This window comes from Monodelphis domestica, chromosome 3 (assembly GCF_027887165.1).
Source record: "Monodelphis domestica isolate mMonDom1 chromosome 3, mMonDom1.pri, whole genome shotgun sequence".
Taxonomy (NCBI): Eukaryota; Metazoa; Chordata; class Mammalia; order Didelphimorphia; family Didelphidae; genus Monodelphis; species Monodelphis domestica.
Window position 1 is genome coordinate 441817239 of NC_077229.1, and position 26537 is coordinate 441843775.

General features: G+C 35.3%; 1 protein-coding gene across 1 annotated transcript in view; it reads left to right on the forward strand.

The window, feature by feature from the left end:
• LOC130458498 (sperm flagellar protein 2-like) overlaps positions 1–26537 on the forward strand; it is a 92118-nt gene that overhangs the window by 15015 nt on the left and 50566 nt on the right. The window contains exons 3-6 of the mRNA XM_056824546.1: positions 5670–5922; positions 8692–8862; positions 11738–11878; positions 13154–13218. Of these exons, the coding sequence (XP_056680524.1) occupies positions 5670–5922; positions 8692–8862; positions 11738–11878; positions 13154–13218 (630 nt within the window). The remainder of the gene's footprint in view (positions 1–5669; positions 5923–8691; positions 8863–11737; positions 11879–13153; positions 13219–26537) is intronic.

Consider the following 26537-nt stretch of genomic DNA (forward strand, 5'->3'; position numbering starts at 1 on the left):
TGATTTCTTAAACTATACTTTTTGGATTCCAGTTCTTTGCCACTACCAAAAAAAATTTTGCCATAAGTATTCTTGAGACTATGGCCCTTTTCCTATTTTTTCCATCTCTTCATCAAGTAATAGTTTAACCAGGTCAAAAGATATGTATAATTTAGCATCTTTGGGGGCATAATTCCAAATTGCTTTTCTGAATGGCTATACTGATTCAAATCTCTACCAATACTGCATTAGTGTTCTTCTTTTCTCAAAGTCCCCCTGTTATGTCATTTTCTTTTTTTTTTGTCATTTTCATCAACCTAATAAAATGAAGTGGAACTTGAGAGTTGCTTTAATTTGCATTTCTACTATTATTAGAGACTTGGACTCTTTTTTATATAACTATTGATAACTTGGATTTCTTTCTTTAAGAACCACCTGTTCATATGCACTATTAGTTGAGTAATTGAGTAACTATTTTTAAATTTTGCAATATGCATAATTGGAATCTAGAGGATAGGAATAGGGACTAGACCTGTGATTTCACTGTTATAATGATAAAGGTCATCACATTCTCTGAAAATTATTGTCTTAGAGAATTGCTTGAAGCACTGAGAAGTTAAGTAGCTTTCTAGATCACCCAATCAGTATGTACCAGAGATGAGGCTTGAACCTAGGTCTTCTTGGTTTTGAATCTAGGGAATTGGAATAGGGATTCAATCTTTAATTTTCCTGCTATAAGAAATATGCAGAGCAGCACCTTTGCTAAAATCATTATCTTAGAGAATTACTTAGAGCATTGAAATGTCAAATGACTTTCTGAGAGTCCCAGAGCCAGTATGTGCCAGAGATGAGAGCTAGACATAGGTCTTCTTAGTTTTGAGGAAAATTCTTTTACTCTATGTCATGTTGCTTCTCAAATTAGAGTCTAAGGATGTGTGTGTGTGTTTTAAATTCAGCCTTAAAAAATGTTCTAAATTAGTTAAGAATATAAAATTGATAGGATCCCATTTTGAAACCTTCTTGTAATATGGAAGTGACTCTGGGTGCTTAAAAGATATGTAAACAGAGGACAAGCTCCTCTAGGCTAGAAATAGCCTTTGAGAATGGCCTCAGATATAAGAGTTATGCATTTCTGTCACTCTAGAACCAAATAGATCAATGTATGGGGGTAGCTCATCAGTAGAAGGATGACTCAGATTTTTCAGTAATGGAAACATGGATAAGTTATGATCTTTGTTGTTACAGAAATTCATACTTTGATGAAATCATTGTTGTTTCCAAGTATCAAAATAAGAAGCATTGGTTCTTATGGAGTTTGAAGGTACTTGCCTTGGGAATTGCCAAGGCTAGGGGCAATATTCCACATTCTGAAAGAATAATCTGCCTATGAAAATAGTTAGCCTTCCTGCTAAGGGTGAAAAGTGAGCAGAGTATGTACAAAAATGAACATGGATTTCCCTGGGAGAGTGAAATCTCCTCACTGTACAAGAAGAGTTATTCCCACAACAAACAGGGCACCAAAGGAGGAGAATGGTAGTCCCATGACAAATAAGAAGACAAGGTGGAAAGGGAGAATCCTTTTCCCAGAATACTTAACTTGCTCCTTAAGAAGTCATCATTTACATCATGTACTATCCCTCTAGAGCAAAGAAGTCCTTAAGGCTTAACTTACACACAAACAACTGTAGCATGAAGCCATTAATGATTATTATGATGCATTAACAAACCTACTTAGTGGGCAGACCATTGCCAATTTATGGATAGATCAAATTCTCAAAGTTTTAGAATTGTTTGGAACTCAGAAAGCATTTTCCTATTATAAAACCACTATTTTAAATGATGATTGCATTACCAAGTTAAATTGAAAAAATAATCTATTTGACCCACAATACAGCTAAACTGAAATGTTAATGCTACTTATCCTTATATCTGGGCTATTGGATCTGGGAACCATATTGGTGAAGAAAATTTTTTTCTTTCCTAATTCTAATAGAAGGGCCAGTCAAAGTTAAAATTAGGCATTTATTTTTAGTATATTCTGATCTTCCTTTCTCAAACTTCTCTCAAATCCTAGTGGTCCAACTTCCGTTGTGTCTATGATGCCCTAAGGTCCCCAACAATGGCACTCTACCCCCAGTCTTTCCAAAGACCCAAAGATTACTGTCCTTTAAGTTATCTGACTTCCTATGTCCTTAGCAAAAACAAACAAACAAAAAAACCTGTCACTTCAGCTAGTTAGTATGCTGATTGAACTAATTCTTTTTCCTTAATCCTTTCATAGGCACTAACTGATTCCAATTTAGGCAATAGCATGAAAAGTAAAGTGAAAAATTTCAGGTAGTAAGGGGAAAATAATTTTTGGTTGTTCTCATCATTCCTACTTTTTTTGTATTAAATTTCTCTTTTCCATCTTGTATTCATGGGAACAAAGATTCCTCTAGAAGACATCATATCCCTGACATCCCTCACTAGTCCTGGATTATATTCACTGATGCCTCTGGGCCAAGAGACATGTTTCTTATTCTTGATTATGACCTCCAGGTACTTTTTTTCTACCAATATCCCTGAACACCCTCTTCTCCTGAAAGGATTGCTCCATTCAGATGTATTATCCTCTTTTGATGCTGGTTGTTTACTGGTCTGAAAAATCATTTTCTTACATTTCTCAAGGAGAAGTACTGGCTCACATTCTTCCTTTTCACTGTAAACCCTACCATTTTTATTCAGACTTCAACAAATCAACTCTTGTTCTAATCTCATTTTCTTCTCCTCCAAATTATGACTATGTAGTTAAAGAGTGCAACTTTTCACTGCTCTCTATTCTTGATTGCGATTTTATGGTCAGTCATTCCTTTCCAGATTTCAGCCTTGGATTATTACCATCTACTTTCTCTACACCTTGTCATAGGAAGTCACATACGTGACTACAAATGCATCTTGTACATTTGAAACCATGTCATCACTGCTCTGGATCAATATTTTAAATTTCTCTTCCACTCCCCCGCAATGTTTGTTTAAAATTTCCCCTTCTTCATTCAAACCACATACAATGGTCAGCTAATTCCTCTCTAAGTAATCTACTGGTTCTTTTTTTTTTTAATCTATCCTTTCTCTAAGTTTAACTTTTTTTAATTAACAAAAATATGTTTTCTCTTCCCTTCATGTTCCATCCCATGGGGGAGATAGAAGAAAAATTCTTCATAATGCACATAGAACTAAGCAGAAAATCTCATTGTTTCTGTTCTACATATAATTATATTTGTGTGTGTGTGTTTAGTTGAAAGACATTTTTGAATTATATATATCAGAAAGTAGGCAATGTGCTTCATCTTTAGTCCTGTAGAATAATGAATGTCTTTCTGTTGGGCAGAGCTCTTATCACTTTCAGTTTTTTGCCTCTACAATATTGTTATTATTGTAGAAATCAGTCTTCATTAGTTGAACTGATCTGTAGATTTCTGAGAGGAGAAAAGTTGACATACCTAACTATTATAGTTTTACGGTTTAATTCCTCCCAATATTAAATTAATTTTTCTTTTAAGAATTTGGATGCCCTGCCATTTGCTGCATATACGTTTGGCATTGTTATTACTTCCTTGTCTATGGTACTTTGTAGCCAAATTCCATAGAGGGAAGTTTAAGTACTGACTGTGACACCCTCTCTCACTCCCATTTTCCCCTCTATTATAAAAGCTCTTTCTCATGAACTTTTTTATGTAAGATAATTTTCCATGTTCTTTTTCTCTCTTCTTCCTAATATATTCCTATTTTTCACTTTTGAATTATTTTTGGAGATCATTTTAACATAATCAACTCAGATCCATGTCCATGTAAGCTCCTCCTACTACCCTAATAATGATAAAGTTCTAAGGATTTACATTTATCACCTTTCTGTGTAGAAATAGAAACAGCTGAGCCTTATTATTTATGTCCCTTATGACTTCTCTATGTTTACTTCTTTAGACTTCTCTTGATTCTTATGTTTGAATTTCAGATTTTCATTTCAGCTGTGGTCTTTTCATTGGGAATGCTTTAAAGTCCTTTATATCATTAAATCATCATTTTCCCCTGAAGGATTAGATTCAACTTTGTTTGATAAGTTATTTCTAGTTGTAATCCTCTCTCTCTTCTGTCTATCACCCTGCCAAAAAAAAATCAGTGGAAGTATTTCTTTTTCCCAATGATAATTTCATCTATCACTCAGATCCCAATTTGTCTCCATAGCACCTGGCATTGTAGATAAGTTCTTCTAAATTCTTTTTGTTATCTTATACACATAAGAAAACATTCTCTCCCCAATACACCACTCTTTGAGCAATTACTGTGTTTTAAAACAATCTCAAAATGTAGCACTGGAAATGGTAGAAAGAAATACAACATTGACCACTCCAAAACATCTTGGAATTATGAAAAAGGAAGGTGAATCTCTAACAAATGTCAGACATAGGACTTTGTGAAATAAAAAAGGGGAAACAGAGAAGAGTTATTTGGAGCTTCTACAACCCCAATCTGGGCATATATTTGTAAACCCATAGGTTAAAAGCAAAGGAAAATAGATTCATGAAATAAGCGAGGATAAAGAAGTATCAGAAACAACTGTACTCAATAGCTTTATGTTTGGCAAATCTGAAAATGTAAACTCCTTAGGGACTGGCATATTTAATGGGAACTACTGAATAAATATATGAAGATAAGATAATGGGCTAAAAATAGAAACTGTCATTATTTGTTAGTCAAAACAGTGATTTCTGATTCTTTATGATTCTACTTGATTTTTCTGGGCTATAATACAAAAGTAGTTCAGTCTCCAGCTAAGAAAAGGGAGGTTAACAGGATTAAGTAATTTATTTGCCCAGGGTCATACAACTAATGAGTGTTTGAGGTGGGATTTGAACTCAGATCTTCCTGATTCCAGGTCTAGGACTATACTATCTAGATGACCTAGAAACACTGTAGTACCAGGGCAAGTATATTGGATTTATAGACAGGGATTTTTATTTAAATCCCCACTCTATCATCATCATCATCATCATCATCATCATCATCATCATCATCCTTAGGCAAGGTACCCTAACTCAGGTTCCTCACTTAAAAATGAAAGTTAAACCTCTTCGGACATGGCCAATTCTACATTGGTCCTAGGGTCTTATATGATTGCTATTAGGTGGCTAATAAGTGATGGAACTGAAAATAGAAAGAAGCTCTCCTGACTCTAGTACTGTGTTCATTGATATATGTGTGTATGTGTGAGGGTCTATACATACATACCTACATATACCTATGTATATATAATATATGGGTGTGTATATGCACATATGTATGAGTTTATTATATATATGTATATATATGTAATGTGTGTTGTACTTGTGTGCATAATTTTCTGAAGAAATTTCAAAAAAGACTGCCTTTTTTATTCAAGCTTAATATAAAATTAATCACTCTAGGGGCAGGGAAAAGCTTAAATTACAAATATTATAAAACTTTGAGTGAATTTATGGGAAAATAGAATTATTAAAGTGACATGGAACAATATGGAATCATGAAAGTACTTGTGGAATCTGAAATGTTGACTCAAAAAGAACCACTTCATACAATGATTAATTAATATTTTTATAGCTTCTTTAGCCATTGTTGATTTAGATAGGTCAACATCTAATAATATAAATTCTTTCTTTTTCTTTGCATTTTAGGGTTTCCAATGCAAAACTTAATAATTTTTCTCGCTTAGAACCAACATTTCAACTCCTGGGTGTTCAGTTCGATCAAAATGTGGCCCAGAATATTATGACAGAAAAGCATGGCTCTGTAACCATACTTCTTTATCAGTTGTACATTGCGCTTCAAAAAAAGAGAAAAAGTGGACTCACGGGAGTAGCAATGCAAACAATGAGACCTTTAGCACCTGCAAAGCTACAAACTATGAGAAGTGAGATTTATCGAGAGGTAGGTATATCAAATAATGCTAGTAGAACTGAATATGTTATACAGTGAGAGGAATAAGAAGAACTCCATGGAGTTCCATGAGAGGTCCCATTGGGCTTTTGAACAGTTTATCTTTCTTTTTTCCTTTTATCATTAATGGTAATTATTATTAGTAATATTAATAATTATATATAATCATATGCTAGGCAAAATTAATTAATATTATATTTAAAATTATACCTAATCAAACCATTATTATTAATGAAATTCAGAAATAAATTATTCCTTTTAAGGCACCTTGCTGACACAGTGAATAAAGGTGGCACCTGGACTCAGGAAGACTTGAATTCAAATTCTGAGCAAATCAATTAACTTCTGACTGTTTCAGTTTCTGCAAATGTAAAATAGGGATACTCACAGCACTTACCTCTGAGGGTTGTCACAAAGATCAAATGAGATAATATTGATGACGTGTTAGACACAGGGCCTGGAACACATTGTTCGGTTATTGTAATTGTGTCTTACTCTTTATCACTCCATTTCCCATTTTCTTGGCAAAGATACTGGAGTGGTTTGCCATTTTCTTCTCCAGCACATTTTATAGATGAGGAATTGATAGAATTAAGTAACTTGCCCAGGGTCACCCAGCTGGTAAGCATCTGAAATCATATTTTAACTCAGGAAAATGGGTCCTTCCTGACTCCAGGTCTGACTCTCTATCCATTGTGCCTCTTAGAAAAAACAAAAACAGCAAAAGGCATAGTAACTGGCATGTAGTACACACTTAATATAGTATTCCTTCCTCCCTTCCTTCCTTCCTTCGTTCCTTCGTTCCTTCGTTCCTTCCTTCCTTCCTTCCTTCCTTCCTTCCTTCCTTCCTTCCTTCCTTCCTTCCTTCCTTCCTCCCTTCCTTCCTCCCTCCCTCCCTCCCTCCCTCTCTTCCTTCCTTCCTTCCTTCCTTCCTTCCTTCCTTCCTTCCTTCCTTCCTTCCTTCCTTCCTCCCTCCCTCCCTCCCTCTCTTCCTTCCTTCTTTCCTTCCTTCCTTCCTTCCTTCCTTCCTTCCTTCCTTCCTCCCTCCCTCCCTCCCTCTCTTCCTTCCTTCTTTCCTTCCTTCCTTCCTTCCTTCCTTCCTTCCTTCCTTCCTTCCTTCCTCCCTTCCTTCCTTCCTTCCTTCCTTCCTTCCTTCCTTCCTCCCTTCCTTCCTCCCTTCCTTCCATCCTTCTTTCCTTTATTCTCCCCTCCCTTCCTCCCTCCCTCTTTGGTAGTTCTCCCTTATCCATCATTTACCAAAGCACAATATCATTCAGTATTAGAGGTCCTAGTAAAGACCTTACAGATAAATTCAGTATATTTCTCTCCTTTGACAAAGAAGGAAGGTGAAGCCAAGAGCTGAAGTTATTTCTCTAAGATCATACTGCAAGTAAACTATAGACCCAGAATTAAAATTGAAGCCTTCTGAATCCTAATGCTCTGGTTTCTCCATTATCCTCCATTTGATTCTTCTGATCTAAGACTCTCCTAATGTGTTTCATCTTTTCCCTGCCATCCCCCTGTTTGAGGCATTTATCATTTCCTGTTTCACTACAGGAGTCTCCGTCTTCCCTCCAACTCACCCTGTACATTGTTGCCAGGAGAATCTCATGCTATCGCTTTCATGGACTCACATCAATCTGTCCCATACCTTAACTATGGGAAAAATGCAAACTTTTTAATGTAACAGAATCTCTGACCCTATGACTTAGAGGTAGATAGACCTTAAGTCATCTGGTACCATCAACTAATGTTAAAGATGAAAAACAAACTGAGGGGCAGGGTTGTTAAACAGTGTGACAGCTGAGATTCAAATATGGGTCCTCTGATTCTAAATCTAACTCTCATCCTATACGACACTACATTCAATGCCTTTTACCTTCTGGTCTCAACTTACCATTTGGATTTCATGTACTAATGTTCCTCCCTTTATTTAACTACAGCTAGGTTGGTCTTTCCACTTTTCCTTTAATATACTTCATACTTTTCTACCTGTCCCAAAATAGCGCTTTTGGAAGGTTTATATCACTTGCTCAGATTTAGACATTTTGATATAGAAGTTAAAAACATTCAGTCAGATTCCTTGGGGAGATGTCAGTATGGTATCATCAGTGGTCCATCGTATCAGGAGAATCAAGAAGCAAAAGTATTGGCTCTTCTAGTTATTAGTCATGTACTCCTGATCACATAAGGGATGTTGACCTAGATGGTTTCTAAGTTTCCCTCCAACTCTAAAATACTTTCTTGGCTTCATTGTCACACCATCTGTTTCTATATAAGATAGGTTACTTTCCAGTGCATATACTGACAATCTAGTCACTTAAGGAGCTAATGTGCAACCATCTCCTAGTTTCCAGAGAGTGATTTGAATTGTAAGTTAAAGAGAATTTGCTTATTTTGTGTATGTGTGTTTGTGTGTGCATTTTTCAGGTGTTTATCAAAATAAAATTGGTACTTTAAAATTACTTTTTATGGCAAAGATCAAACTCAGGGTAAAATAATTAGCTATATGTGTAAATGGTAGATTATTTTATGAAAGTTCTAGCTTTTGTCTTTATTTTTAATTCCAAATTTTTACATTTTCCTTTGAATATATAACTAACATTTTCAAAGATATTTTGTGACTAAATTATTTTAAAAATATATTCAAATTATTCATTGCTTTTTATTTTTAATTTTTGTTGTGAATTGTAGTTTAAAAGACAAATGAGCCTATTAATTTCTAACTCCAGCATCTTTGGAAATGCTTTCTTTATTTAGAGACTTAAGAACCTGGTGCCTCGGCAAACTGATTTGAATCTAAGTCGGGTTTCAGAAAAGTTTGAAGCAAAGTATAAAAAAATGGAAGAAAAAATTGCTCGTGTTCATTTTCAAAATATCCGAAAATTTGAAAAGTTCCAGGAAGAACAAAGAATTCAAGATCTTGAAAAGGTTCTTTGAAATAGTATTTTTCAGGAATTTGATGCGATAAAATCAAAAGAGATCGCAAAGGGGCCAATTATAATTTTCTGCCTATAGTGTACTTGATATGAGCAGCAACATGCAAAGCTACATTTCCTGAATACCTTATTAAGTGTCATCTTCTCAGCCCTTCTGGAAGTCTTTTCTAAGAGCTGTTTTCTAGAGGGGATGAGGAGAATTCCTCCTGTATATATTGACAGAGCCTGCCACTATGATCTTAAGAGCTACCACCATTCATGGAAGCATGGGTCCTACCATCATTAACAGTGCAAAAGGTTAAAAAGGACCACTGAGACAGAAAGAAAATGTGGCTAGGGACTGTCAGGATTCCCTCATGCTTTTGTGCAATCTGCCCTGCTTTACTTCACCATCCTCTCCCCCCTTTCCTCTGTGGAAAGTCTATTCCTCTTTGCTCCCCCTTATAAACTGCCCCAGCAGCCTCATGCCATCCTTTTTATGCTAGCTTTGAACATCCTCTTGCCAGACCTAAAATTACCTTAAGATATCTTTAATGAACTCATATACATTTTTAGAACTAAATAAGAAAGTGGTATTTGGGGGACAGCTAGATGCCTCTATGGATTGAGAGCCAGACCCAGAGGTGGGAGATCCTGGGTTCAGACCTGGCCTCAGATGCTTTCTTGCTGTTTGACCCTGGGCAAGTCACTTAACCCCCACTGCCTAGCCTTTACCACTCTTCTGCCTTGGAACCAATACACAGTATTGATTCTAAGATGGAAAGAAGGGTTTAAAAATGGTATTTGAAATCATTGAAGACTTTTTAGGGAGATTTCAGGATGCTAGTTAACATGGAAGGTGTATACTATAGGCATAAAATTATAATTCCTATTCCATTATAAATAAATCTTTTTCTTTTGATTCTTGTGCTTACAATTCTAAGAAATTACTACGTATGATATGAATGCAGTTCTGCTAGTTAGTAGTTGTCATGATAAGGAATCTTCAAAGGAAAAAATTTAAAAGACAAATATAATCATAAAACTTTGTGATGCATACAGCACAAAGAAGGCAACGAATTAGGTTCCAAAAGCATGCTATTTCAGCATCTCCTTCTGTTTTATCAAGGAACAAAGAGTTATCAGAAAGTCTGGGCAGGGAGAGAAAGAGAGAGAGAGAGAGAGAGAGAGAGAGAGAGAGAGAGAGATTAAGTAAATTTTAAAGCCATAATTTTTTGTAAGAAAAAGCAAATGCAATAAAGTAAGGCTTATGTATTTCTGAGAAAAAAGAATATTGTTATTAAAAAAATAAAAATTTATTATATATTGAATATTTATCTTTTAAATTCTTATTTTTCTCAAAAAGTCAACTTTTGTGGTTCCTTTATGACATAAATCTAAATGCCAAAAAAATAGCTTTGTAGAAAGGAGATGGCAGAAAAATAAACTTGTATAATTATTAGTATAGCAAATGAATTACTAACTTTTTGGATGACTACTAACAAAAAGTTTCACTGCCTCCATTTTCTCACTTCTCATTCCAATACCTTTTGCCATTTGACTTTCAACCTGCTGCTCTGTTATCTTTAATTTTACAAAGGATCCATAAGTTTTTCTATCCAGTGGCCTTTTCTTTGTCATCAGCCTCCTTGAATTCTCTAAAATCTGGTCTCAGCTGGCTGTTCTCTCTAATGAGATATTCTTTTCTTCCTTTGGCTTCCATGACACTTCTCTATGTTGATTTTCCTCCTGTCTAATCTTTCTGTATCATCTTTGCTATATCACCATCTATTTCCCATCCCTTTAATGTATATCTGTCTTAAGGGCTTTGTTCCATTTCCTGTTTCCATTTGTATTTTATCCTTTCTTATCTGCTTTCATGGGTGTAAATATTATGTTTACATATATATATTTATATGTGTGTGTATGTATGCATGTATATATGTATGTGTGTGATTGTGTGTGTCCAGCCCACATCTCTCCTGAACCAGGGTCTCCTGTTGTCACTAGCCTGTTGAATATCTCCTAGAAGACTAGTAAGTATCTCAAATTCAGCCTGTCTAAAATGGAACTGGTTCTCCCCCACAAAAAGACATTCTCCCAAATACCCATTTCTATTGAATCGAATTTTAATGTTATTTAAAATACCAACATTTTGCCTGATGAGTTGATGTTACAATAATAATTTGAGTCACAATTTACATGTTGTATTAAAATCTTGGGCATTCTATCAAGATAAGTCCATGATTGTTAACAGAAGAGAGCCCAGGGTGTAATTTTAAAAAATCTTTAACTTTCATTGAAGAATATATTTTTCCTTTTAACCATGCCCTACTAATTCTGTTTCTCACAAAATAATTATTCCTTCAATATAAAGAATGATCACCAATATTCAGGGTTTTGAATGATGCAGTTCATTGTTTAAATATGATTGAATTTTTCAGAGGCTTATTAATTAACCTGGATTCAGCAGGAAATCTTCCAGAATCTTCAAATAAACGTGTCTTTCTAATAGATGTGTTTTTCTGCCAGTGTTCCACCAGGATGAAAATACATAATCACTTACCCATTATATGACAGTGTAGAAACTGCAACTTTCTTATCCTTCAAAGTGTTGCCAGGACAACCCAACCACCATTTTTCACAAAGTATCATGGAATGGGAGGACACTAAGTTGTCAAGCCCAGTTTACCTGTTGCTAAAGATTGCTCTGAAAACTCATCACATCATACAAAATATGTTTTAGAATATTCATTATATATGTAAAGAACATCAATTAATTTTTTTCAGCCATGCTATGAAATTTTCTATAGGTGAATTTTAACTAAAATATAGAGGATCCTTCTGAATAACTGACAAAAAAATTAACTTTCTATGTAAATATACAGCAGCGCCTGGGAAGAAGACGACAACATGAAATGATGGCTAGAATCCAAGCAGCCATTTTACAGATTCCCAAAACAGTACCCAATCGTACTCTGAAATCTATTGAGAGCCACAAAATGATGATGAAGAAAAAAGAGGAAGAAGTTAGTGATCTTTATTTTTTGTAATTTTATATCACATTACCCAAATATAGATTTTAAAAGCATATTGTAATTTAATATATATGGTGATTTAGAGTCCTAGAGGAGATAAGAAATTATTTTCTAAATTGCCCCTAACATTGTAGTGTTAACAATGTAACAGTCATCACATTGGGTGAGCAGAAACTAATTACATTTGTATGAAAGGAATTGACCCTACTCTTGGTAGACTTTATTGGACTGGAAATATTCCATGAAACAACTAGTTGACTTAGTGGAAAGACCAACTAGATGAGGAGTCAAGAAGACCTGAGTTCAAATGTAGTCTCAGATACTTATTAGCTGTGTAAGCCTGGGTAAGTCCTATCACCTCTTTGCCTCAGTTTCTTCAGGGATAAAATGGAGATAATAGCAGTACCTTTTTCTAGATGGTTATTCCAGAGAAGCAAATGAAATAGTATTGTAAGGCACTTAGCATAGTACCCGACATATACTATTTGCTATATAAATATTGGTGTTGTTGGGCCTATTGTTAGACAGAAACCAATGAAATGAATGTTCTTATTCTATAGCTATGTACTACACTAAAACTTACTATCTTTCATAGTAATTTCCCTTTTTATTTTGTAATATTAAAAATATATCACCCATACCTAGGTGGGAAGGGTCTTTTGTTTTTCAGTTTTCATTTCAATACAAAGTTCAATTTCTTTTTCCCTCTTACATGTGAAAATAATTTCTAGGATATAGCACAAATGAGGTTTTAGAAAAATATTTAAAATGTTTAAGTGAAAAACAAAGGGAAATATATATTTACATTAAATTGGTGATACATTAAATAACCAATGTAATGTAAATGTATTTTTTCTCATCATAAGTAAATTGGGTTTTAAGAGGACTTACTTTTCAACAAAAATGTTCCACATGTCAATATTATACCTTGGATTTTGGTCTTGATGGAATACTGATTGAGATTGATTATGGAGGTTCTTGTGACTTCTTAGGCAAACATTGTGTTGTAAGTAAGAAATCAATATTTCTTTTTAAATTCTGTAATTTAGACTTTTTACTTATTCAAACTGACCATGACCATAATTATAACAATTAATGAGGTCTTAATATAGCCTAATATCTGTATCACTTTATAAATTCTAAGCTGGTAGTTTAATACTTTTGTTTTTAGATATAATAATATAGTATATTATATGTTTGAGACATAATTATATATAGCATAAAGAGTAATATATATACTAAAATAATGGTATATATTTTCTTTAGGATGTGCTGAATGAAATTCAGAAGTTTGAAATGCTAATAAAAAAGGAGCTTGAGGCCAAAGGCAGGTAAGATTCAAACTATGAGTAAATGATGTTCGGGTTTATAGGATTGAATATTTTATAGAAACTGACATTCTAACAGAAGAATAAACAGGGGCATGTTGAAGCCAATGCACACCATCTTACAAGAGTTAATTATTAAATTTGGAGTGTGAACATTTATATTTTGGAAATAGACAGATACTATACAAAAAAGAACTTGATTTATTATTTCATTGTTTGCCTAGGCTTTGGAAAGTGTTGTTAATAATGTCGATTAAATTTTAAAGTATGTCATATGTATGTTTTTTCCCCAGGAGATCCAGTTGTTTATCATTTACCAGCACATCCCTAGGACTATGTCACATAAATTACAATCCATAGTAGTGCATAATAAGTGCAATAGAATGGTGTAAAACAATTTGCCTGGTGAGATTAAAAGGGGAAAAGACTGATAATATTGTGGGTGGGGCATCGATTAAGACTTTGCAAATTGTATTTTAATTGAATGGGTAATAACCCCACAGATAAAGGATAACTGGGATATTATGGGCTTTTGGAATAGTATGTGAACAAAGGCACACAGAATAAAAAGTATAGATTCTGTTCAGGTACAAGAGTAATTTAATTGATTGGCATATAGGGTGAGTGGAGTAGTATAATGAGATAAGACTAAAAATCTAGGGTGATGCTAGTCTGTGGAGAGCCTTCAATGCTGTATAAGAGTTTGGGTTCTACCCTGTAGGAGGCAGGAAACTATATTTAAGGATTGTGAACAGAGAATAAATGTAAAAATGGTTAATCTGGCTAGCAGTATGAAGGACAAATTAGGGGGAAAGAAAGTGGATCTAAGAAGCCCCTTTAGACTATAAGCAGTTTACAATTCTAAATATCTAGAGCATCAAACACATTGTAAAAACAGAACAAATTTTAATCAAAGAAGATAACATAATATTCAATAATGAAATGTATGAAAATTTAGAGGACACAGTGAAAGTAGTTCTGAGGTAAACATTTACATCTCTAAAATTTTCATGAGCAAAAGAAGGAACAAATCAATTAATTTTTATATTCAAATTTAAAAAAATGAGCAACAAAAATGAAATAAAAAGACCTAATTAAATAACAAAATGGAAATGATGGAAAAGATGAAATTAGTTCAGTAGAAAGCAAAAATGACTATTGAATTTATAAATAAAACTAGAAACAGTTTTAGAAACTAACAAAATAAACAGTTGGCTAATCATATTTGAAAAGAGAAGAAAACCAAATTGATCATATCAAAAAGAAAATTCACAATGTTTTGAAGAGGAAATGAAAGAATTTATTAGAAACTAGTTTGCCCAACTCTCTGCTAATAAAATTTGTTAGAGAAAACAGGTGAATACTTACAAAAATATAGAATATGGAGATTACCACAAGAAGGAATTAAATTTTTTAAATAATAAAGGAAATTAGATGGTGGAGTGGATAAAGACCTAGAATCATGAATTTGAAACTGGGTTAAAATTCTACTATAGACACTTACTAGATTTGTTTAACTGTAGGCAAGTTACTTATTCTCTGTTTGCTTCAGTTTCCTCAGTTTTAAAATGGGGTTTAAAAATAGCATCTATTTCTCAGTCAGTATGAGGATCAAATGAGGAATCTCCTGGATCTATGATAGAGTCCTCTCTTCTAGTGCCATTAGGACAGTGGCCAAATCTACTAGAGTTAGGTCATCCAGGACCAGAATATCATGTTTATCCTGATCAGAATCAGAAAGATGGTATGAGATGGCCCAGAAATGCTTGTCCTCTAGCTGGGGGAGAGAAGTACTCATTGAATCCATCAGCAGAGAGTTATATCTTTCCCTGAGGTCTCCACATTGGTAGGAATAGCCGTGAAGGGGAAGCAAAAGATATATTTCTAGATTAGGAGAGAAGATGCTGTATTTCCAGCAAAGATGCCTTTTCCTCTTGTTGGTCCTACAGACTTCTATTTTTTTCCTAGTAACTGATAGAGAAAGTTGACAGGTTTTACAAACTCTTTATTGCTAGCAGATATGTGGAAAGGTCAATGTTTAGCATGGATATCACTGAGCCAGGAGTTCCCCAAATCCAAATTATTGGGCTCTTCCTATTCCATTCCCAGCCTGAGCTGAGGGGTGGTTGGGAACATCATCCTTGTCTCTCCTCCTTGGTTCCAATGAGCCAGTTATGGGTTGGGGTTCTTTTTCCTCCCTCTCACAATACATGGAAGCTCTGGCCCATCCCTCCCACCTCTGAGGTCATAGAAAGTCATCTCTAAGGCTCCCCCTGAACTCCCAGGCTCCTGGCTGGACCAACTTCCCAGAATGACTCCAGGGACCTATCCAGTGAGAAAGAAGGGAAGTCCTCCGAGTCTCTCTGCAACTCTATCTAGTTTGTCTCACATCCTTGGACAACTCAAAGATGAATAAATATTTAGTTAAGAGGTAAAGTACTTGAGAGTTAGCCCTAGACCTATATAGTTTTTATTTTTCTCTTTAAAAGCATCGAATTCTCAGTGCCTAGCATGGCGCCTGGACATAGTAGTCACTTGCAAAATGTGAGCAATGCTTGTTGATTTTAACTAAATAGAGTTGGGTCTCAAGTCTCATATGGGTCCATGAAGACATTTTTAGTTGTTGAAATTGTTGGAGAAGCAACAACAGCAGCAACTTTGTTTATGGTGAATGTTTCCACAAGTGGAGAAGATACAATTTAATGAGTGTGGTCCTGAGAGTGAATTTATAAGAGCACAGAATTTAGAGCTAAAAGGAATTTTATGGAATATCTACGTGCCATATTTATGGGACAATAGTACCAGTACTTGCATTTTAAACATGAGGATTCTAAGTTCCCCTTGGGTTTGTAAAGCACTTAGCTCACTAACTGGATCATAGTAAGCACTACAGAAATGTTAGCTTTTTTTTTAATCCTCTGACATTCAAAGACCTTCATAACCTGGCCTTGTTCCACTTTTCCTTACTCTAACTTATACCTTATTCCTCCACACAGTTTCTATCTGTCTCTGCACCCTCTGGCCTTTACTAACAACCTCCCTGGATTCCTTTAAGTACCAACTTAAATCTCATCTTTTACCAAAAGTTTTCCCCAGTCCTTCCTAATTTTAGTACCTTGCCTTTCTTAAAATTACTTCTTAATTTATCTTGTATATAGCTTATTTGCATATACTTGTTTTCTTGTTGTTATCTTACCCTGTTAAATTATGAGCTTTTTGAGGGCAGGAACTGCCTTTTGCTTTTTTTATCTGAGTGCTTAACACAGTGCTTGGCATAGTAGTGTACACATAAATTTTTGTTAGCATACTATTTATTGACTAATAACCTAATATGGGGGGGAAGGGAGATTAAGCAAGCAATAAATGAATTCCCAATGGAATAAAAATTCAAGACCAAATGGACACAAATGAATTATATGAAACATTCATAAATCGTTTATAATAATAAGAAAAGACAAGCTTCCAATATTTTTCTATGATATAAATGTGGTATTTAAAGCAAAGCCATGGAGAGATAAAGTAGAGAAAGAAAACTGCAAAACAAATCCTAATGAATATTGATATTAACATTTTTAATATTTTAATATTTTCCAATTACAGGCAAAAACAATTTTCAACATTCATTTTTCAAAATCTTGAGTTCCAAATTCTCTCCTTCCATCCCCCTTGCTGAGAAAGCAAGCAATTTTATATAGTTTATTCATGTGCAATCATGAAAAACATATTCCCATGTTAGTAATGCTGTGAAAGAAAACATAGACCAAAAAAAGGTTAAGAAAAATAAAGTTTTGAAAAAAGTATGCTTTGATCTGCATTCAGTTTCCATCAGTTCTTTCTATGGAAGGTGGATAGCATTTGTCATTAGAAGTCCTTTCAAATTATCTTACATCATTGTATTCCTGAAAATAGCTAAGTCATTCACAGTTGATCATTATAGAATATTGTTATTATTATATACAATGTTCTCCTGGTTCTGTTCATTTCACTTCATGCATCAGTTTATTTAAATCTTTCCAGGTTTTTCTGAAAGCATCTTACATTTCTTATAGTTCACTATCATTCTATCACAATCATATACAACAACTTGCATAACCATTTTCCAATTGATGGGTATCTCCTCAATTTTCCATTCTTTGGCACCAAAAAAAAAAGAGCTACTATAAATATCTTTATACATATAAGTTCTTTTTTTAAATTTCTTTTGGGTATAGACCTAGTAATGATATGCAGGGTTTAATAGCCCTTTAGGTATAGTTTCATATAATGTAAGCATTTTAAGTAAAATGTTGGCAAATAAGCTACAATCACATATTAATATGAAAAAATATACAATATGATCAAGCTAGGAGTAATGCCAGAATTGCAGGTTTGATTATATAACAAATCATGTTGATAATATAAAATTAAGGGGGTTTGCACAAATAAACCTAATGTAATAAAAAATAGAATCAACTAAGTGACAGGGGAAAATCTTTGCAACAAGAACCTCTGTAAAGGCCTAATTTCCAAAACATATGAGAAATCAACTGAAATATATATATACTTAATATATATATATATATGTATACACAAACTATACAGATACTCATATGTATAAAACCAAGAGCCATTCTCTAATAAATGAACAAAAAGTTATAAATGAGTCTTAAGAAAAAAATCCAAGAATTCAATAATCATTTTGAAAATATCACTAATAAGTATATACATATATAATTATAGAAAGATATACTTTGCATTAAAATAATTTTGTCATTCATAATTATGATTTTCACAAAGAAGGGGAAAATGACAAATGTTAAAGTTGCTGTGGGAAATCAGCCACATCAAAACTGTTGGTAGAGCTATGATTTGAACCAGCCATTCTGGTAAACAATTTGGAACTACATCAGAAGGCATTATACTAGGTATCACCTTTGGTTAAGCTAATGTACGATTAAATCTGTTTGCCAAAGAAATCAAAGAAAGGAGCTATGTAGACACAAAAATAGACAAAAAATATTGAAGTGAGAACTGGAACAGTTTGTTCAATGATAATAGTATAGAATAATAGAATAAAACAAACTTGAAAGACTTTAGAACTATGATCAGTTTAATGATGAACAAAAATAAAGATGCAACTCATCTCTTTTTTTTTTTTTTTTTTTTTTTTTTTTTTACTTAGTAGATATTTATTTATTTTTTTTTTTTTAAATATATTTTATTTGGTCAATTCCAAGCATTATTCGTTAAAGACATAGATCATTTTCTTTTCCTCCCCCCCCCAACCCCCCATAGCCGACGCGTAAGTCCACTGGGCATTAGATGTTTTCTTGATTTGAACCCATTGCTTTGTTGATAGTATTTGCATTAGAGTGTTCATTTAGAGTCTATCCTCTGTCATGTCCCCTCAATCTTTGTATTCAGGCAGTTGCTTTTTCTCGGTGTTTCCACTCCCATAGTTTATCCTTTGCTTATGAATGGTGTTTTTTTCTCCTGGGTCCCTGCAAGTTGTTCAGGGACATTACACCACCACTAATGGAGAAGTCCATTACGTTCGATGATACCACAGTGTGTTTGTCTCTGTGTACAATGTTCTCCTGGTTCTGCTCCTCTCGCTCTGCATCACTTCCTGGAGGTTGTTCCAGTCTCCATGGAACTTCTCCACTTTATTATTCCTTTTAGCGCAATAGTACTCCATCACCAACATATACCACAGTTTGTTCAGCCATTCCCCAATTGATGGGCATCCCCTCATTTTCCAGTTTTGGGCCACCACAAAGAGCGCAGCTATGAATATTTTTGTACAAGTCTTTGTGTCCATTATCTCTTTGGGGTACAGACCCAGCAGTGCTATGGCTGGGTCAAAGGGTAGATATTCTTTTGTCGCCCTTTGGGCATAGTTCCAAATTGCCCTCCAGAATGGTTGGATCAGTTCACAACTCCACCAGCAATGAATTAATGTCCCTACTTTGCCACATCCCCTCCAGCATTCATTACTTTCCTTTGCTGTTATGTTAGCCAATCTGCTAGGTGTGAGGTGATACCTCAGAGTTGTTTTGATTTGCATCTCTCTGATTATAAGAGATGTAGAACACTTCTTCATGTGCTTGTTAATAGTTTTGATTTCTTTATCTGAGAACTGCCTATCCATTTCCCTTGCCCATTTATCAATTGGAGAATGGCTTGATTTTGTGTACAATTGATTTAGCTCTTTATAAATATGAGTAATTAAACCTTTGTCAGAGGTTTCTATGAAGATTTTTTCCCAATTTGTTGTTTCCCTTCTGATTTTAGTTATATTGGTTTTGTTTGTACAAAAGCTTTTTAGTTTGATGTAGTCAAAATTATTTATTTTACATTTTGTGATTCTTTCTATATCTTGCTTGGTTTTAAAGCCTTTCCCCTCCCAAAGGTCTGACATGTATACTATTCTGTGTTTACCCAATTTACTTATGGTTTCCTTCTTTATGTTTAAGTCACTCACCCATTTTGAATTTATCTTGGTGTAGGGTGTGAGGTGTTGATCTATTCCTAGTCTCTCCCACACTGTCTTCCAATTTTCCCAGCAGTTTTTATGAAATAGTGGATTTTTGTCCCAAAAGCTGGGATCTTTGGGTTTATCGTATACTGTCTTGCTGAGGTCGCTTTCCCCCAGTCTATTCCACTGATCTTCCTTTCTATTTCTTAGCCAGTACCAAATTGTTTTGATGACTGCTGCTTTGTAATATAGTTTTAGGTCAGGGACTGCAAGGCCCCCATCATATGTGTTTTTTTTCATTATTTCCCTGGATATCCTTGATCTTTTGTTCTTCCAAATGAACTTTGTTATGGTTTTTTCTAAATCAGTGAAGAAGTATTTTGGTAGTTCAATGGGTATGGCACTAAATAGATAAATAAGTTTGGGTAGGATGGTCATTTTTATTATATTGGCTCGTCCTATCCATGAGCAGTTAATGTTTTTCCATTTGTTCAAGTCTAGTTTTAGTTGTGTGGCGAGTGTTTTGTAGTTGTGTTCATATAGTGCCTGTGTTTGTCTTGGGAGGTAGATTCCTAGGTATTTTATTTTGTCTAAGGTGATTTTGAATGGGATTTCTCTTTCTAGTTCTTGCTGCTGAGCTGTGTTGGAGATATATAGAAAAGCTGATGATTTATGTGGGTTTATTTTGTATCCTGCAACTTTGCTAAAGTTGTTGATTATTTCAATTAGCTTTTTGGTTGAGTCTCTAGGATTCTTTAAGTAGACCATCATGTCATCCGCAAAGAGTGATAACTTGGTCTCCTCCTTGCCTATTTTGATGCCTTCAATTCCTTTATCTTCTCTAATTGCTACTGCTAGTGTTTCTAGTACAATGTCAAATAGTAGAGGTGATAATGGGCATCCTTGTTTCACTCCTGATCTTATTGGGAATGCATCTAGTTTATCCCCATTGCAGATGATATTAGCTGTTGGTTTTAGATATATACTGTTTATTATTTTTAGGAATGACCCTTCTATTCCTATGCTTTCTAGTGTTTTTAATAGGAATGGGTGTTGTATTTTATCAAAGGCTTTTTCTGCATCTATTGAAATAATCATGTGATTCTTGCTAGTTTGCTTGTTGATGTGGTCAATTATGTGGATGGTTTTCCTAATGTTGAACCAGCCCTGCATCCCTGGTATGAATCCTACTTGATCATGGTGAATGATCCTTCTGATCACTTGCTGGAGTCTTTTTGCTAGTATCCTATTTAAGATTTTTGCATCTATATTCATTAGGGAGATTGGCCTATAGTTTTCTTTCTCTGTTTTTGACCTGCCTGGTTTTGGAATCAGTACCATGTTTGTGTCGTAAAAGGAGTTTGGTAGAACTCCCTCTTTGCTTATTATGTCAAATAGTTTGTATAGTATTGGGATTAACTGTTCTCTGAATGTTTGATAGAATTCACAGGTGAATCCATCAGGCCCTGGGGACTTTTTCTTAGGAAGTTCTTTGATGGCTTGTTGGATTTCAATTTCTGATATGGGATTATTTAGGAATTCTATTTCCTCTTCTGTTAGTCTAGGCAGTTTGTATTTTTGTATATATTCATCCATTTCTCCTAAATTGGTGTATTTATTGCCATATAATTGGGCAAAGTAATTTCTAATGATTGCCTTAATTTCCTCCTCATTGGAGGTGCTGTCCCCCTTTTCATCTTTAATGCTGTGAATTTGCTTTTCTTCCTTCCTTTTTTTAACTAGATTGACCAGTACCTTGTCTATTTTGTTTGTTTTTTCAAAGTACCAGCTTCTTGTCTCATTTATTAAATCAATAGTTCTATCACTTTCGATTTTATTAATTTCTCCCTTAATTTTTAGGATTTCTAATTTGGTTTTCTGCTGGGGGTTTTTAATTTGATCGCTTTCCAGTTTTTTCATTTGCATTTCCAATTGATTGATCTCTGCTCTCCCTTGTTTGTTAATATAAGCATTCAGGGATATGAATTTACCTCTGATTACCGCTTTGGCTGCATCCCAAAAGGTTTGGAAGGATGTTTCGCCATTGTCATTTTCCTCGATGAAATTATTAATTGTTTCTATGATTTCTTCTTTAACTAAACGGTTTTGGAGTATCATATTGTTTAATTTCCAATTGGTTTTAGATTTGGTTTTCCATGTACCATTACTAATCATTATTTTTATTGCCTTGTGATCTGAGAAGGCTGCATTCATTATTTCTGCTTTTCTGCATTTGTGTGCTATGTTTCTGTGACCTAATGTATGGTCAATTTTTGTGAATGTGCCATGTGGTGCTGAGAAGAAGGTGTATTCCTTTTTATCCCTATTTATTTTTCTCCATATGTCTATTAATTCTAATTTTTCTAAGATTTCATTCACTTCTTTTACCTCTTTCTTATTTATTTTTTGATTTGATTTATCTAAATTTGATAATGGTTGGTTTAAGTCTCCCACTAGTATGGTTTTATTGTCTATTTCTTCCTTCAATTCTCCTAGTTTCTCCATTAGAAATTTGGGTGCTATATTGTTTGGTGCATACATATTGATTAATGATATTTCCTCATTGTCTATAGTCCCTTTTAACAAAATATAATTACCTTCCCTATCCCTTTTGATCAGGTCTATTTTTGCATTGGCTTTATCAGATATCATGATTACCACTCCTGCCTTCTTTCTATCAGTTGAAGCCCAGAAGGTCTTACTCCATCCTTTAATTCTGACCTTGTGGGTGTCAACCCGCCTCATGTGTGTTTCTTGAAGACAACATATGGTAGGGTTTTGGATTCTAATCCATTCTGCTATTCGTCTACGTTTTATGGGTGAGTTCATCCCATTCACGTTCAAAGTTATGATTGTCATTTGTGGACTCCCTGGCATTTTGATTGCCTTCCCTAATTCTAACCTTTTCTTCTTCGGCTCTACCTTTTAGTCCAGTGATTTACTTTGAAACAGTCCCCCTTGTCCCCTCCCTTGATGTTTCCCTTTTTAGTCCCTCCCTTTTTGTTCCCTCCCCCTCCCCCCTCTCTTACCCTCCCTTTTTGTTCTCCCTCTCCCCCTCCCCCCCTTGGTTTTCCCTTCTCCTTACCCTTGTTGAGTAAGATAGAATTCAAGATCCCAATGGATCTGGAGGTTTTTCCCTCTCAGAGCTGCTTTCCCTGAGATTGAGGTTTAAGTAACCCCCCCCCCCTCTCTTCCTCTCCTTCTTATAGGAGTTTTCTTCCCCTCCCCTTCCCATGTGAATCTTTGTGTGAGAATGATTATTCTATTTGGTCTTTCTTTACCCCCTATTTATACATTACATTTTCCCCACATGTTAGTATACATAGGTTGATATAAATGTAGTCCTTATAGAAGAGAGTTTGAGTAAAAGAAGAAGATAACATTTTCCCCTTTCCTTAATATTTACCTTTTCAGGTATTCCTTGCTCTTTGATTTTCGGTATCAAACTTTCCACAGAGCTCTGGTCTTTTCTTTGCAAAAAGTTGGAAGTCTTCTATTTTGTTGAATGCCCATACTTTCCCTTGGAAGTATATAGTCAGTTTTGCTGGGTAGCTGATTCTTGGTTGGAGACCCAGCTCTCTTGCCTTTCTGAAGATCATGTTCCATGCCTTACGATCATTCAGAGTAGAACTTGCAAGGTCTTGGGTGACCCTGATTGGCATTCCTTTATATCTAAATTGTCTTTTTCTGGCTTCCTGTAGGATTTTTTCTTTTGTTTGATAGCTTTGGAATTTGGCAATTACATTCCTGGGAGTTGTCTTTTGGGGGTTTAGTGTAGAAGGTGTTCTGTGAGCTCTGTCAGTGGCTGTATTGCCCCCTTGTTCTAGAATCTCTGGGCAATTTTCTTTGATTATATCTTGTATCACCATGTCCAGTTTGGTGTTTATTTCTGGCTTATCTGGGAGTCCAATTATTCTTAAATTATCCCTTCTCCCCCTATTTTCCAGATCTATCACCTTGTCGGTGAGATATTTTATGTTCTCTTCTAATTTCTTGGTATTTTGGCTTTGCTTTATTGATTCTTGCTCTTTTACACGATCGTTGTCTTCCAGCTGCCTGATTCTGGCCTTTAAAGCCTGGTTTTCTTTTACAGTTTGGTCAAACTGGTTTTGTAGATGCGTGAATTTCTTTTGCATTATTTCCAACTTTTCCTCCCAGAAGGCTTCCATCTTTTTGGTCATTTCTGATTCAAATTCTTCATAGGTTTGTGGAGAGTTTCCATTTCCTTTGGAAGGTTTTGGAGCATTTTCTTTTATATTATCTTCTGTCTGCTCTGTATTTTGTATTTTGGCTCCATAGAATGTGTCCAAAGTCGCCCCTTTCTTCTTATTTTTCTTGGTATTTTGGGGCTTCTGTGGTTCTGTGGAGTTTGTCATCTCTGAATGTGGAGGATTAGTTTTTCTTGTCTCTTTCTGGTGTTCAGAGGCAGTCCTGGGCAGATAGTTCTATGGGCTTTCCCTGGGTTAAACTGGATATGCCTCACTGGAACTGGAATGGAAGGGTCGGACCACAAGGCCACACTCTCCCCCCCGGCTCGCTTTCCGGAAGTTGCCTTCAGAATCGCTGGCCGTGAGGCTGTTTCGTCGGCCTGCGGGGGGATGGGCTGCCGCTTCCCCAAGCTCCGAGAGCACAGACTTTCACTGAGACTTGGATAGCAGGATCCAGCCCGTGAGGCTGTCTTGCCCGCCCTGAGGGTTGCTGTTGTTTTGACCAGCTCTCTGCAGCGGAGGCCCCAGGCAGTAACTTTCACCGGGACTGTAGAAGGCCCTGAGGGTTGTTGTTTCCGAGGACCCTGCTCTCTGAGCCGGCCGGGCTGCGGCTTCCGGGAGCCTTGGAGTCTGCGCTCCTACCCCTGAGGTCCGAGTGATCTCGGGTTCTGGCTTTTAAGGGGAGCCGTACCTTTTGAACCGGGTCCAGGTCCAGGAGGAGGGTTCCCAGGGTCTGTGCTGTTGATCGTTTTGAATTTCGGCGCCTTAGGAGCTTATCGTTTGAGATTGGTCGGGAAGGGTTTTCCGGAGATCTGAGCTTTAGCTTTCTCTAAGCCGCCATCTTAACCGGAAGTCCTCGCAACTCATCTCTTGAGAGAGGTGATGAACTTAAAATGCAGAAACATTCTTTATCCAACGTGGTTACAGAAAGTATTTGTTTTGCTGAACTATGTAGCCATGTATTGAGGTATTCCTTATTATTTTTAAATCTGTTCAGTGGTGGGAGTGAATAGAGTGTAAGCATTGTGAGGGCAGATTAATAAATCTTTTAATTTTAAAAATGATATCAACCATTAACAAATAGAAAAAAGGCAATAAGTAATGTGGTAATTAGCTCCTGTAGCAGTGGGATTAGAGAGGCAGGAACAAATATAAGAAGAATGGCATTAAAGAGTTTCAGAAAGAGAAGAGGACTCAATAGCCTTCTTAATCCAAATTATTCCCCCCAAAAGTATCTTTACTACAGTACATCCTGACATGTATTTATCCAGCCTTTGCCTGAAGACCACCAATTAGAGGAAATCCACCAGTTTCTATTTTTGGAAGAGGCACCTCTTGAATAGCTCCATTAGGGTTTTTTTTTCTTTATACTATGCCCTAAATATGCATCTTTGCAATTTCCAATAAATGTTCCTAGTTTGGCTTTCTGATGCCAAACAAAACAAATCTAAATCTTCTTCCACACAATAGCCTTTCAGATTTTTTAAAGCAACTATCAGACTTTCTCTAAACCCTTTTTTTACGGTAACCATACCTACTTCCTTCAACTTATCCTTATATGGCATGCATTTGAAGAATGTGAAACCATTAATCATCAAGGTTCCCTCCTTTGTGTGTTTCCTAGTTTATAAAGAAACCTTTGTACTTCCACAAAAAGGTGGCAAAACAATTTAAAGTTAACGTAACTTTCCCAAACTATACTGTATAAAATTAAACATAATTTTCCATTTGTAAACTGACCAGGCAGAATATATTGGTGCTATCTTCTCCCAATTCCTGGAAGGTGTGACTCCATTAATGGAACTCAAGGTTATATTTTATTTAATGGCTCCCATATCATGCATGGTTGAGTATCATCTTGTACATGTGGTACCTTGAAAGTACAAGATCTTTTTCAAACCATTGACATTTATGAAACTGATTTCTTGAACCCTAATGTAAGGCTTTATATTTTTCTCTATGAAACTACATCTTATTCAGTTCAATTTATAGCCTTTAATATCATTGTGGATCCTGACTCTATCATTTAGTACACTAGCCATCCATTACCCTAGCTTTATGTTGTCTGAAAATTTGATATATATGCCATATGTTCCTCTTTCCAAGTTTGAAAAAAATGTTTAAGAAATCAGAATCAAGCATAGAGCCCTGGTTTAATCCACTGGAAACCTCCTTCTAAGGTCACATTGAATAGATTATGATAAGCCCAGTGATTATTCAATGAATTCCAAGTCCATACACTTAATACTTTTGACTCAGCTCATATCTCTCCATCTTGGAACTGTTCTGTGTCTTTGTGCATACTCAGTTCACAGCTCTAAGCTGCCACCCCCTCCTGATGAGTTAACTCATCCAAGGGACTGTCAATAGAGGAATTACTTGAATGTGGAGTCTTTGAAGCTAAGGGTATATGGAATATCCAGGATCAAAGATTATATCTCTATAGCTAGCTCAAGGAGGTTGAAGACTGGCTAGGTATAGAAGGAAAGGACACTGAAATTGGTAATTAGACCATTGCCAGTCTTTGAGATATTTATTTCATTAGGATAGGAGAGAGGAAAACAAGATTGGAAAGGAACTAGGAAACTCATAGAAAAATTCTACCTATTCTCAGCTGCTTCTATCACTATCCCTAAGGATGGATATTAAGAAGGTAA